Raw genomic sequence first — 14657 nt, forward strand, 5'->3', positions numbered from 1 at the left:
ACCGACTGCTAACCTCGTTACTGCAAAGGTCCAGAGTAATTTTAGATTTAGTGCAGTACAGGAGGACTGGACTCCTGATTACGTTTTTAAGTAGATATGGTGACAGAAATTATGAAAAAAAACACAATTTTAATTTGCTTATTTGAAAGTAAATATAATTGAGATTATTACCCCAAATTTTTTCTTTGAAATTTGAACTACAAATGGTATATTAAACAAACGAAACCATAAGCAGTATAATGCGCCCTGCCCACTTTTCAAGGTACCTAGTGGAGGAAAAATGTTCTTGCTTAATTTTGCCTGTGAACCTGGAAAATATAACAGTGTTGTATAAAAGGCTGTGCAGCCATTTTGTGGTCCAAACAGTGTGGTATAGAAGGCTGTGGAGCTATGTAAACAAATTTTGTCCTGTTTAGTGGAATTTGATTGAAGTTGGATTTACTGTGTAACTTTTTGTGCAAGGTTGAATACACTGATCGTTTTTTACAATGCCTAGGGCTGGTAAGGTATTTAAAAGATGTAGTAAGTCCCATATTTCCAGTAAATAGCGATAAACTTATTTTGAGATTAGGATTGGGCCTGAAAATGCAAACATTAGTTTGTCTCCAAGTGCATATAAACTAAAACTCGGGAAAGGTATTGTGTCAGAAGAAACAAATCATGACAGAAATATAGGTTTCAGAATTGTGGATCTGGAATTAGTGGCAGAGGCACTTTGGAAAGACTGCAAGTGCTCTTTTTGTGGAGGAAATGTGAATTTGGTGAATGATGGAAAGAGAGAAGATTTGGTTTGCACATTGCACATTTTATTGCAAAACTGTGATGCTGACACATCATTCAAGACTCGAAGGCCATTAACAGTATATGAAGCCAATATGAGATTTGCTTATGGACTAAAATGTATAGGGATTGGAAGAGATGATGGAAACCTTTTATGTGGTATTGTGAACATGCCTGGTCCTCTACTAAAATTTTCTGCAATGAACACTACTCTCCTCAACGCTGCCGGAGAAGTAAGTGAAGAGAGCATGAAAGTGGCAGTCCAGGGGGCAATTCAAGAAAACTGTGAAGCAGCTAATATCAGGGGTATAGCAGTTTCCTGTGACAGTTCCTGGATGAGGAGGGGGCATACTTCATTTCCTGAAATTTGAAATGAGCACCACAACTGTGTAAGTGTATTCACAGATTGGTGTAAACAGGGGGAATCCGTTGGTTGCTCTGTTGTTTTCCTGGCTAATGCCCTCAAGATTGGGTTGCCTCCCGAGTTCACTGTATTTAATGCAAAATTGCACGCAATTTTGAAGGCGCTGCAGCAGATGTGTTGTGACATGCCTGCTAAATTCCTCGTCCGTTCCGGCTCCCTGAGTGCCCTTCAGTCTGCAATGCTTGTTATCCTGCCGATAAAGTAGTCCAGGATATCCAGAACACCCTGCTGGGTGCCAGGACACATGGGTATTGTGGGGAATGAAAGGTCAGACCTAGCAACCAAGGATGTGTGTCGTGATCCTCAGCTTGTTCAGTGTGCCATCCTCCTGCATGCTATCACCTCGCTGTTGAGGTACAGAGTCATTTGTCTAGGGGAAGATGAGTGGCTGGAAGTGACAGACAAAAGCTCCATCTAGTAAAGCCCACAACGCACCCGTGGTGTACCTCGTCTTAGCCACGCAGACAGGACGAGGTTCTCTTTATGCATCTTTGCATAGGCCACAGCCCTACGACACACGGCGTCTTGCTCTGGTGAGAGGACCCTCTAGTGCGTGGTGCTTCCGGCGTACATGTCACTGTGCTCTCCATTTTATGGGTATGGGACTGTGTTGTATTTTCAGGCCAGCAGGCAGTGGCAGATGTGCTGACGCATCTACCCTCTTAAGTAAATGTCGAACAAATGTGGTGAGTGTTTTAAGGTTTTGTGATTTGTCCAACATTTCCTACAATGTTAGGGAGAAGTTCTTAACGTGTTAACAAGGTGTCTGGCTCACCCATGTTTTTTGTAAGTGGTCAGCTAATCATATTTCCCTGTGACTACCTTCTAGCCCCTCTGTCGCTTTACTTATGTTTTAATCTCAGGTATAGCACCTTTAACCCTCTTTCCATTGTGTTAAGGCGTGTGAGATGGAAGGAAAATAGATGGAGTTTAATGTCCCGTTGGCTCTGGGGTCATTAGAGATAGAGCATAAGCTGGGATTGTGTCAACGTTGGGGGAATGAAATCACACATTCCCTTTCAAATGAACCATCCCGACATTTGCCTGGAGTGATTTAAGGAAATCACGGAAGACCTAAATCTGGAGGGCTGGACGCAGTTTTGGACCGTTGTCCTCCAAAATGCAGGACCAGTGTGCTAACGACTGCACCACTTCGCTCAGTGTGAGGGAGATAGGGTAATTGTGTGGGTCAATGTGAGTGAGGTGGGAGGGAGTGAATGATTGTCATGTTATAGGTTTCACACTCACTGTGAGACGACAATTTTAGTCATTTTATACACATTCATTTCTTTTAATATGTACAAGGGCGCTGATAACCTCGTCGTTGAAAGCCCGTAAGCTCCAAATACACACACACACACACACACACACACACACACACACACACACCCACCAATTGAGCGTCCCACCATTATGTTCCTCCCTTACCCAAAGGTGTACTTGATGGTACATCTGGAATGCATGCAGCTTAACAGCTCCTTCAGTTGGAGGAAGAGCTGAGATATCCGGCTTCAGCTTTCCAGCTGCTTTAATAAATTATTCGTAGCGGAACTCGTTGAGGGATTTTTCTGTGGCTGCAGCGCCATACCATGAGAGATTACAAAATATTCCAGTTGTTTGAACGGAGTCAGGGGAAAAAAAAACACTGTCAGCTCAGATGTATGTTGTATGATTTTAGACTTCTGGTACATTTTGACAAAACCAACTTTACTCTTGTGATCAGTGTATATGTTATGCCACAGCCTGTTACTGCATGGAAAATTAGCAAATGGGCATTGTTCTTCATTTTCAGCTCCTACTACAGTTGTTGTGAGGAATGTACACTCGTCTTGAGCTTACCTCTTCCAGGTTTTACCAATAGAATGTCGCGATCAGTTGGGATTTTGGCTACCAAGATAATAGTCAAATCGACATCCTCTCCAGTAACAAGAAATTTTGCGATTTGTTGATAGCTGTCTTCAGAATATCAACATTATCATCGCCTTGAGTTTGGAGCGTATTTATCACATTTTTCTGCAGTTGCATCATGACAGATTTAGCAGTTGACTCTTATTATGAAAATCGGAAAGGAAATGCTCTTGTTTGACTTTAATTTCACTTTCCAAACTACATTGATGTCCATACACCTCCCAAGTCGATGTCGTTGACTCTGTTCAGCTTCTTTTGTGTCTCTGATGTGTCATGTACCCATCGAAAACCACTGTACAACTTCTCCCATGATAATAAATCTTCAGAAATCAAACGTAACCATCACAAATGGTTGACGCAGTTGTTTCTTTTGCCGAACAACTTTGTGGACTTCGAAACCCCGTCAACAACAAATTAAAAGGTAGTTAAATCAAAGTGCTCATCAATTTGCTTAAACAATGTGCACAGTGCTGACTTCCTGTACGTCCTCGTTCCACTTTCGTCGAAGAATGCCGTGGGGTAGAAAGACAGTTCATATTGCATATAATTATTAAAATTCTCTTCTGATTACTTGGTAATGGAGATGCGCGGAAGTAGCAAGAGTGAATGCACGACAGATTTTTCTCTGTCAGTCTTGACTGTCGAATTCATGGAGAGAAGGGTAAGCGTGCGATCCTTCTGTGACAGTTTAATATTTGTGAATGGCAAGGGTTCTATTTTTGCCATTGTTCACTTGCCATTTGTAACTACATCATGACATAAGACATTATCATATGTCGCTACTATCATGATCTTCTCGGTCCTCAGAAAAGGAAGTAGGTATCAAACCATTTTGTAAGCTTGCCAGTATCAGTTGCGTCTTGACTTTGGAAATCTTCTCAAAAATCCTTGGGCTCACACTTGATGAAAACGAAACACCACAATATTCTTCGAGTAAAGCGCATATGTCTTGAGTTGAAATCATATTTTTCTACGCATTTACTGAGAGCACTATCTGTCATTTCTCTACCAAGTGCCATGACACGCTGGCTTGAGAATGACGGAGTCAGGGCTGTCTCAGTGGTCATGTCAGACCATATGTCGGACCAGGACCGGTCATTCCTTCTCATAGTGAACTTCTCGTGTTCCTATGCTGTCAATAGAATAGAGAGGCTTTCCATACCCTGTGCATATAAGTGGCAAGACTTGGCGTATGAAAAGTGTCCAGCAACGTGAAAATTGGGTATCACTCGCTTACAGCAGTTCAGATGGGCAAGGAAATCGCCAGACCTCTCTGCATGGATGTACTCCTTTATCAAATTCGCTACTTTGAGCTAGTGGATCCATAGTATTGCAGTGGTTCCATTGTTGCTGACCATGTCCATCACTTATCCAACTTCGATAGCCCCTAATTCGAGTAATTTGTTTCAGTTCAACGAATTAATTGAGGGAGATTCGCGAGGAAATCTGACATAAGGGTGCTGATGCATGTCTGCTCTTTTTCCGAGAGTTCTATTTCGTCTAATAGCATGTTTGACAAGGTATTTTCAACAAGAAAATGACTCCGCACTGTCCTGACAAAGACGTACCCATTCAGCATTTTGTCCACTGATAATGGAGCATATACAGGGTGTTACAAAAAGGTACGGCCAGACTTTCAGGAAACATTCCTCACACACAAAGAAAGGAAATATGTTATGTGGACATGTGTCTGGAAACGCTTACTTTCCATGTTAGAGCTCCATGTTACTTCTCTTCAAATCACATTAATCATGGAATGGAAACACACAGCAACAGAACGTACCAGAGTGACTTCAAACACTTTGTTACAGGAAATGTTCAAAATGTCCTCCGTTAGCGAGGATACATGCATCCACCCTCCGTCGCGTGGAATCCCTGATGCGCTGATGCACCCCTGGAGAATGGCGTATTGTATCACAGCCGTCCACAATACGAGCACGAAGAGTCTCTACATATGGTACCGGGGTTGCATAGACAAGAGCTTTCAAATGCCCCCATAAATGAAAGTCAAGAGGGTTGAGGTCAGGAGAGCGTGGAGGCCATGGAATTGGTCCGCCTCTACCAATCCATCGGTCACCGAATCTGTTGTTGAGAAGCGTACGAACACTTCGACTGAAATGTGCAGGAGCTCCATCGTGCATGAACCACATGTTGTGTCGTACTTGTAAAGGCACATGTTCTTGCAGCACAGGTAGAGTATCCCGTATGAAATCATAACGTGCTCCATTGAGCGTAAGTGGAAGAACATGGGGCCCAATCAAGACAGCACCAACAATGCCTGCCCAAACGTTCACAGAAAATCTGTGTTGATGACGTTATTGCACAATTGCGTGCGGATTCTCGTCAGCCCATACATGTTGACTGTGAAAATTTACAATTTGATCACTTTGGAATGAAGCCTTATACGTAAAGAGAACATTGGCACTGAAATGAGGTTTGACACATTGTTGGATGAACCATTCGCAGAAGTGTACCCGTGGAGGCCAATCAGCTGCTGACAGTGCCTGCACACGCTGTACATGGTACGGAAACAACTGGTTCTCCCGTAGCACTCTCCATACAGTGACGTGGTCAACGTTACCTTGTACAACAGCAACTTCTCTGACGCTGACATTAGGGTTATCGTCAACTGCACGAAGAATTGCCTCGTCCATTGCAGGTGTCCTCGTCGTCGTTCTAGGTCTTCCCCAGTCGTGAGTCATAGGTTGGAATGTTCCGTGCTCCCTAAGACGCCGATCAATTGCTTCGAACGTCTTCCTGTCGGGACACCTTCGTTCTGGAAATCTGTCTCGATACAAACGTACCGCGCCACGGCTATTGCCCCGTGCTAATCCATACATCAAATGGGCATCTGCCAACTCTGCATTTGTAAACATTGCACTGACTGCAAAACCACGTTCGTGATGAACTCTAACCTGTTGATGCTACGTACTGATGTGCTTGATGCTAGTACTGTAGAGCAATGAGTCGCATGTCAACACAAGCATCGAAGTCAACATTACCTTCCTTCAATTGGGCCAACTGGCGGTGAATCGAGGTACATACTGACGAAACTAAAATGAGCTCTAACATGGAAATTAAGCGTTTCCGGACACATGTCCACATAACATCTTTTCTTTATTTGTATGTGAGGAACGTTTCCTGAAAGTTTGGCCGGATATTTTTGTAACACCCTGTATAGTGGATAAAAAGACTTTCAAACCAGCTGCCCTCATGAGATACCCTACACACTCCAAAAAATGACAATAGCAGATAAATCCGCAACACATCTCGAGAGCTTGTGATATGTTCGCGGCATCTGCAACAGTATCCTGACTTTCCAATACAGATGTTGACCGAACATTACGAATACACGTTTTTGATCTATTTCGTTACATAACTTACATGTATAGTGTAGCACTGTATAAACTGGTTAATATTCTGATGGAGGGCGTTTATAAAAGGAAGGGTAATCACTCGAGTCTTCTCACTTGGTTTTCCACTTGTTATACGATGCGTGTACCCCTTCCATTCTGGCATTGCAGTACCTTGTTTTTGGCAACAAACCACAGGATGCCATGTGGTGCAGGATGTGGTGGCTCTTCTGGTATATCAGTTGGTGCCACAGTCACATTTTGTAGACCACCTTCATCGTGGTGTACGTTTCTAGCAGAATTGTTTCGAGCTTTTAAGTTTCAACGGGCATAGGCATCGTGTTCAGTCTTGGTATTTCTGAACCTCTACCAGCATGTTTGGATGGAGTGACACATTTGAGTCCACTCATGGCGTGAAAGGTATTAAGCCTGGCCGGCCGTTGTGGCCGAGCGGTTCTAGGCGTTTCAGTCTGGAGCCGCGCGACCGCTACGGTCGCAGGTTAGAATCCTGCCTCGGGCATGAATGTGTGCGATGTCCTTAGGTAAGTTAGGTTTAAGTAGTTCTAAGTTCTAGGGGACTGATGACCTCAGATGTTAAGTCCCATAGTGCTCAGAGCCATTTTTATTAAGCCTGTCTATGGCGCAAACTTTGAAATCGACGTTATCAAAAACAAGCTGATTCAGTGAAGGTGGTTTAAAGGTTAGCTAAGCGTGGGCAGTCACAGATAACTCCAAGTTTCGTGCTTTACAGCTTAATGAGCTGAAAGCCAGACTTGCTAGAGGATCAGTCAAATTATTCTAGGCGTATTTCCTGTGGAGCAGAAAGGAAATGCCTTTTAGTAATGGTGATAAGAAGATCCTCAATTTTCTTCTTTTTCCCAACACGACCTCCTCAAGAGAGGTTTGGAGGGGTTGGCATAGACAATCTGCATCTTTTAAAGAAGTTATATTTTGGCAGGTAAGTGTTGTAATTGTACACTTCACTCAAAATATCAAGCCTTATTATCTGAGCAGCGTTTCAGTCGACTCTGAGTGGCCCTTCTTTTATTTTTCTTGTTATTATAGCAAGTGTTGGTTTACCATTTGTACTTTGGTATGTCTAAAAAAATTATTAGTACCTTGACTCTGTTGGATCCTGCGATCATGATAATGCAATTCTCAGACTTCTTCAGCAGTTTTGGTTTTGATAGTCCTCCACTTAGGTTTTTTCCCAGTAATAGCGCCCATAATTTATTTACAGTTAACTGACAAACATTACTCCCCTCCAGTAAGTCACTAACCTGTCCCAATGCGTATGATACATAATCTTCATAGGTGGATGTTGAGGGTTTCCATCATAGCGACCTCATCAAGTCCAACCGACGTTCATCGCGATTCACAGCCTCCTTCGCAACTAAATCACTTAAGGACGAAAGACGACCCATTTTTTAATCTCCACATTGTTTTTCTCAAACCCGAGCAGCATTCATACTCGTTACTTCTATGCCAGTTTTGTCGCGTGCTTTTGGGATTTTAGCAATTAAAAATATCTTCCTATGTCCCTTCTTGGGCTTCATCCGCTCACCCTCAACACTTTCGGAACAAAAGAAACTGTTTTAAAACCGAATTTGAATCATTTGGATCTCGAAGAAGCGGACTCAGGTGGTTCAGAGGACGTTGAAGATACTCTTTAAATAAGCCTTGATGGATTGTGGTCTGGTGTAATTTTTTAGACATTCAGTGTAAGTGAAAAGGACATCCAGCAGTGGTGAATAAAGCCGGGGGGGGGGGGGGGGGGGGAAGAATGTTAAGCTTGATCCGTGGGGGGGGGGGCATGTTATAGGCTTCAGATTTTAGTAATATCACACCAAAAAAATGGCAACAGTATTAATATTTAAATATTTCATTTCACCTCTGATATTTAATTAAATTATTTGTAAGTGCTAATTAAGCATAGGCTATGTTAATTAACTACCATTAACAATAAATTTATGAAAGTCAATATAGTAATGTTATTGCGAGGAACAACTACAGTTATAACAAACACTTACGCGTCAGACCTTTTTTACAGCATATTTGTTGATGACATCATATCGAAAGTTTTTGAGTTCCTCGTCCCCTTCTGTTGACACTTCCACACAGGCTTGAAGCGTACCTTGGTCCATCCTATTTCTTAATTTTGTTGTCACCCCATTTATTTGGCTTTTCTACCTAGAAGTGGAAACGGCAATGCACAGCACACATACAGCGAGTGTCCTTAGTGCTTCATAGCCGATGTTGTCTCTTAAGAAGCAACAGCAGAAGACGAATCTTGTGATTTATTACGAGCAGCATATTTAAAAGAACGCAGGTCTGCAATAACAGCGTCAACATTTTTAACTCCTAACATCATGCATAGTTCTGTACAATCATTACCACTGAATTCTTGAAATGTTTTAAAAATTTCGAAGTATGCACTTTCGCAGCCTTGCCTTTGAACCGTTGCTCAGTTGCATTAATTATGCTTTAAACAAATTTCCTTAAGTTGTTCTAAAACACACTGAATTTCATGCAATACATTTTCCAGTTTAGGAAAAGCACTAAAAAGTTTATAAATATCCTTATAAATGTGTTTTATTATAAGATGTTTATTCCTACAGTTTGGGCAGCAATTTGTAAAAAATGTGCACTGCAGTGGATCATGGCAGCTCGTGTGCCGTTATGTCTGGTAACTGAGCGTGGAACCCAGTGAGAAAACCATAAAAATTAGCAGCACCATCGAAAGAGCATGTTACTAATTTGCTATAAGAAAGTTATTGTCCCTTTAGTTCACTATCAGTTGCTGTAGATTTAGATTCACCCGTCGTACTTTTCAGTTCAACGACAGATTAAAACCTTTCCTTCACTTTAAAAGATGGAGACGGCGCCACATAGCGAACTAGCAAAGACAATTCACTTTGGCTAGTAACACTTGCAGATTAGTCTGCCATTAAGGAACGGCATTTATCATGGAGAACTGTTTCATCTTGATTGTCTAAAACTTCACCAATGCAGTTTAATAATTCTGAAGCAGTACATTTGGCAACATATGTGGATCTTTGACTATGAAATTTCACCACCTTTCAAGATTAATGTCGCTTTATAATAGTACTTTCTTACAAATTAGAAGTTCACATTTTGTGTGTGTGTGTGTGGGGGGGGGGGGGGGGAGATTTCTTCCTTACTAAGGAAATAAACTCTTCTTCCTTACTAAGGAATTAAAGGAAACACTGTTTGGTGATTTAGGACTTTTTCAATTTCGTTTTGTTGTAAACTGGCATTTAATCCTCATAATTTACAATTTTCAAGTGCAACAGCTTTTACATGGTTTTCTAACTTGTCGTGCTTTCCTAGTTCTCCTGTGCTTCCAGCAACTTTTCTAAATTTAGTGAAAGGTACAGAAATGAACACTCCTCCTGTATCTTTTTTTTATTTTTTATTTTTTTAGAGCTTTGATAACATTTTTAAAATGCATTTCACGCATTTTGCAGATCGGCCCACCCCAATCGTTGTGCAAAGTACAAACAATTGTACCTACACTACAATTTTTTATGGTAGGTAATAAGACGATCAAAACTTTTTTTACGGTGGCGACATACGGATGGGTCTGAAATAGCACATTTTCCGTTCGAAGACTGTGGAAGAATAACTGAAGATTCAGAAAGCAATTCACCATCGCATTCACTAGCATTTCTTTCAGTAGACTCGCACTCATTCTCATCTTCTGTTATAAGTTGCCTTTCATTAGAAAAGAAAGCAAATAAAGTTTGTTGTTTCGATATTGTACTGTATTTCAGCACTGACGCTTCCTTTTATGCGATGAATTGACGAAGACCGCACTTACATTGCATAATCACAATACTCTCCCATAATAAGCTGTTGACTGACTGTTAAAATAGCTGCGAACAAGAAGTTTAAATTTATTGCTTTGAATGCACATTTCTTCATTTTTGAATTATTATCAGTCCAGGTAAGCACTTTAATTAGATGATTCGTAATAATTTAATAATAGCTATAATTATAAAAATGTATTGTGCTTAAATTACAGTTACTTTTTTCCATTGCAAAAGCATTGTTTTTTATAATTACAGCAAGTTACAGCAGTCAAAACACAACAGGCTCTCAATATACTCATTTCTAATGGAACATCGAAATTAAGTGCACATCTTAGAAATACTACAAATTTTGACTGATCAACGATAAAGTGGAAAAAAGTCTATATCGAATTAACGATTATCAATAACATATATCTCGAAAACCGTCCGGAATTCTACAAATATGTATCCAAATAGTTTTTATGGGAAATTTAATTAGCTTTCATTTTTATCTGGAACATTTTTTCTACCGTGTACCGTTTCCGAGATACAAGTGAAAAACCAAAAAATGGGGCCTTTTCTCCCACCTCCGGCCTTCAGCTTTCCTCCCATGGGACGGGACTTCAGTATAACCTCCTAACAAAGTCCTGAAGTCAAAAATTCTCGCATATTCCAACACTACACACCCGTGTTTCGAGCACTCGTTGATTGGAATATACACTGTGGGAAAGGAGACATGCGCACGCCTGCTGCACTGCAACCAAGGGCGTACCCAGGATCTGAACTGGAGGGGGGGGGGGGGGGGGGGAAGGGCGAGGTGGAGGGGCAGGTCATACTAGTCTCAGGAAACAAGGACTCGAGACAACATACAGCACTTCTTACTAAATAAAACAGTAAACCAGTGAAAAACTGCTTCTAATAAACATTTTAAATACAAAAATGCACTTGTACAATCCGAGAAAACATGCAGCATTTCTTATTAAATGAAACAGTAAACTAGTGAAAAACTGCGAATGTCATATAAGGGGGGGGGGGGGGAGGGGCAGTTGCCCCCCCCCCTGCCCCTCGCTGGGTACGCCTATGACTGCAACCCTTCTCAAACGATTTTAAAGAAATTATTCAGTAAAAAAATTTGATGCTCACGCATCTTATAGTATCATCGTTAGCTTCGTGAAGAACTGCCTGCCATTTCGTTAACAGTCATAGTTCTTGTGATATTTCTATATGAAGCAATGTGCTAGTCGAATACTTTGCAGTGAAAGATAGGTTACTATGAATTTGCGTTTGGTATATGTTAGGCCACATAATGCTGCGTACGAAACGTAGCTAACATATTGCATTACCCTTTAAACTGGAGACGAGGTCCATATCTATCGCCAATATCGAGAAAATTGACCGTATGCAGTGCAGTGCACTCACTTCCAATCGTGTGCATAAACGATAGAGTGTAAGTGAAATATTCGTAACATCGCTTATATCTCGCAAGTGGTTCGAGTCATCGAAACGAAATTTTTACAATGATAGCATGCAAAGTAGAGCGTGACAGGCAGACCTTTTTTATCTACTGCGACATATGAGTGACTAAGGATTTTTCGGTGAAATAATGTCAATATATTGAGAGACATCGGCTACTGGTGAAATAATAGTTTTGTAACAACAGGAGTGAAGGAATCATACTTTCATTTTTATGCTGAACATGAGCTTTTCATAAGCTATTTCAGGATTCTGTCACATTTGCAGCTGCATTAGTTTGTTAGTGAGGTGAAATTGTGTAAACTACGCTGTGTTTTGGGAAAAGAAGCTAATTTTAACGTGACAGAAAAAGAAGTGTACAGGACGGGCGGAAATAAATCGCCCCCTCTGCTGCAATTTCAGCGTAACGCTGTGCCCATTGTGTTTTTAATAATAAACGATTGACTTGTCGAGTTATTGGTCGTACTGCCATAATCTGCGTTTGCAGACTCGCTATCTGTAGCTTACAAGTTCCACGTAATAGGCGTTTGTGTGAAGGTTTGACTTGTACTACATCTATTCTACCGCGCCGTCTCGTCTACAAGGATGCCACCACCAGTACCATTGTAGCCGCCCCTAGACCACTATCTGCGCAGCTGTAAGTAATATTTTACGAACTCCGCATACGTTAACTCACAATCTGCACTAACTACTGCAAATAATATAGAAAAACTGGTTGTAATTGTAATATAGGGCCAATTGCCGTGCCACAGTGTTAAAACCTGTTCCCGTCGGATCACCGAAGATAAGCACAGTTGGACTTGGCTAGCACCTGGCTGGGTGATCATCAAGTCTGCTGAGCGCTGCTGACAAGCGGGGTGTACTCAGACTTTGTGCGACAAATTGAGGAGCTTCTTGACTGAGAAGTAGCGACTTCGGTCTCGTAAACTGACAACGGTTGGGAGAGAGGTGTGCTGACCACCTGCAACTCCATATCCGCATCCCGTGATGCCTATAGGCTGAGGAGGTCGCTCAGTACTGTTGGGCCTTCAGAGGCCTGTTCCGACAGAGTTTAGTTTATAATAGGGAGCTCCACTCCCAGGTAGTTTTGTTACAGCCACGTGCCATCTGTCCATGGCACCCACACAGTAACTAAAATTCCATTTCTCTTCAGAACTTGCTGTAATAACTTCCCGATCAGCTGCTGACTATGGCGTCGGAAAAAAAGTTTATTTACATGAAAATATTGTGTATAAAACGTATTTCTTTACGTTCATTTTCATTATTTTCAGGACTCTTTTATGGAATCGCAAGAAATGAGACATATAAGTAAGAGGAAGAGAGAGGAACAGAAAAACAGAGAGGAATTAATTACTTTGACAAAAAAGTTAATTACGTCAAAACCTGACCAGTGGGACGGACTAGCCATAGCATATACTGAGCAGCTAAGGGAGTTGCAGCCTCAACAACAGGCAATAGCTCAGAAACTTATATCTGAAGTTATTTGTTTTGGCAAGTTAGGCCTCCTGTCCACACAATCCACTGTTATTCTTCCGGCCCAGCCACATTCTTTTCCAGTGATACAAACATCAGTTGTCCCAGTTCCATCCACACCCTCTGTCACACACATCCCAACCCTTGCCCCAGTCCCATCCCCATCCCCAGTCTCACACATCCTGTCCTCCTCTTCCACTAACACACAACCATCTCCCTGTCTCTCGTCCACCATAAATACATATAACACAGAGTGAAGGTGGGGACAGTATTCTGGATGACCTTTTTCTTTCCATATGTGAGTTTCGTTTGTTTTATTTTGTTTCATTTCATTTCAACATTACATTATGTAAATGTAAATTATGTAAACAGCATGTAAAATAAATATATTTTTTTCCTATTTTAGGGCTACATATGTAATAAAGTATACCTGAATATTATTTGATTGATTTGTTTTGCATTACCTCGATGTATTTCCTCAGGCAACGATAAATCATTTTGCAGGTTTCAGGAGTTTTTCGATAATAATTGTGGATATACAACAGCACCAGATTTGAGGTCCTCGTAACTTCCACCAGTGGCTAGGAACTGTAATGTGGCTAACAACCTCTATTCACAGCTTACAGCCACAGCCTTCCTCATGTTAGAATTCTGTTTTGTTAAGAATGGTTTCACGATGTTCACTATCTCCGAAAAGCAAGTTTCATCCATTCTAAAATAACTGCGAAAATCATCGGCTCCCGGCTTCTTAGGTAAAAGAGCGTGGTAAATCTCGTTCTTTCCATTAACTACTTCTTTGCCCACTGCTTTCTCTCGCCTTTTCTTGGCCATGTTATCTCAAAAACAACCAAGGCATATCTCGACTTTTGTTTCTGCTTGTTAACAAGTGGCATCTCGTCAAACCTAACCTTAGTGAATCTACTATGAACAATTCCCAGTCAGAAGTAGGAACAGGATGATACTGGAGTTGCTGAGTGAAGTTGGTCTGAACGTGTGTAGGCTGCATGTAAAGGTCAGTCAGTTGTGTTTGTGGCATTTAATTTACCTACAGCTTAGCTTATGTGGTCACAGTGGTGCACTAAGCCCAGAAGAGGTCCAGGGTGGTGAAACTAAGTGAGGTTCCTGTTCTGCTTAAAACTGACGTATTTATAGTGAACATTTTCTAAAAAAAATATAGATGTAATACCAGTGAAAAAAATACAAGTATTTATAATGTTTGAGCAGGAGGGCAGTGTACGCTCTGAACAGAAAATTTCTGAGTTTAGCACTTTTCTTCTGGTGCCAGAAAACAGCTCATGCATTTGTCCTCCTTATATTCAAGGTCACCCCCTCCCCACCCCTGTCCATCCCTCTCTCCTCCCCTCCCTCCCCTCCATTTATCACTCACCCCCGCTTTGCTCTGGGCCAATTGTGTTACAATGACCTCAGCCAATG

The 14657-nt window shown here is 41.4% G+C and overlaps 1 protein-coding gene across 1 annotated transcript in view; it reads left to right on the forward strand.

Moving 5' to 3' along the window:
* The window catches only part of LOC124711888, a 121997-nt gene extending 108441 nt beyond the window's left edge, over positions 1–13556 (forward strand). Inside the window, exon 3 of the mRNA XM_047242135.1 lies at positions 13022–13556. Within this exon, the coding sequence (XP_047098091.1) occupies positions 13022–13480 (459 nt within the window). The 3' untranslated portion in view covers positions 13481–13556. The remainder of the gene's footprint in view (positions 1–13021) is intronic.
* The last annotated feature ends 1101 nt before the right edge of the window (positions 13557–14657 follow it).

The sequence above is a fragment of the Schistocerca piceifrons genome, chromosome 1, assembly GCF_021461385.2.
Source record: "Schistocerca piceifrons isolate TAMUIC-IGC-003096 chromosome 1, iqSchPice1.1, whole genome shotgun sequence".
Lineage (NCBI taxonomy): Eukaryota > Metazoa > Arthropoda > Insecta > Orthoptera > Acrididae > Schistocerca > Schistocerca piceifrons.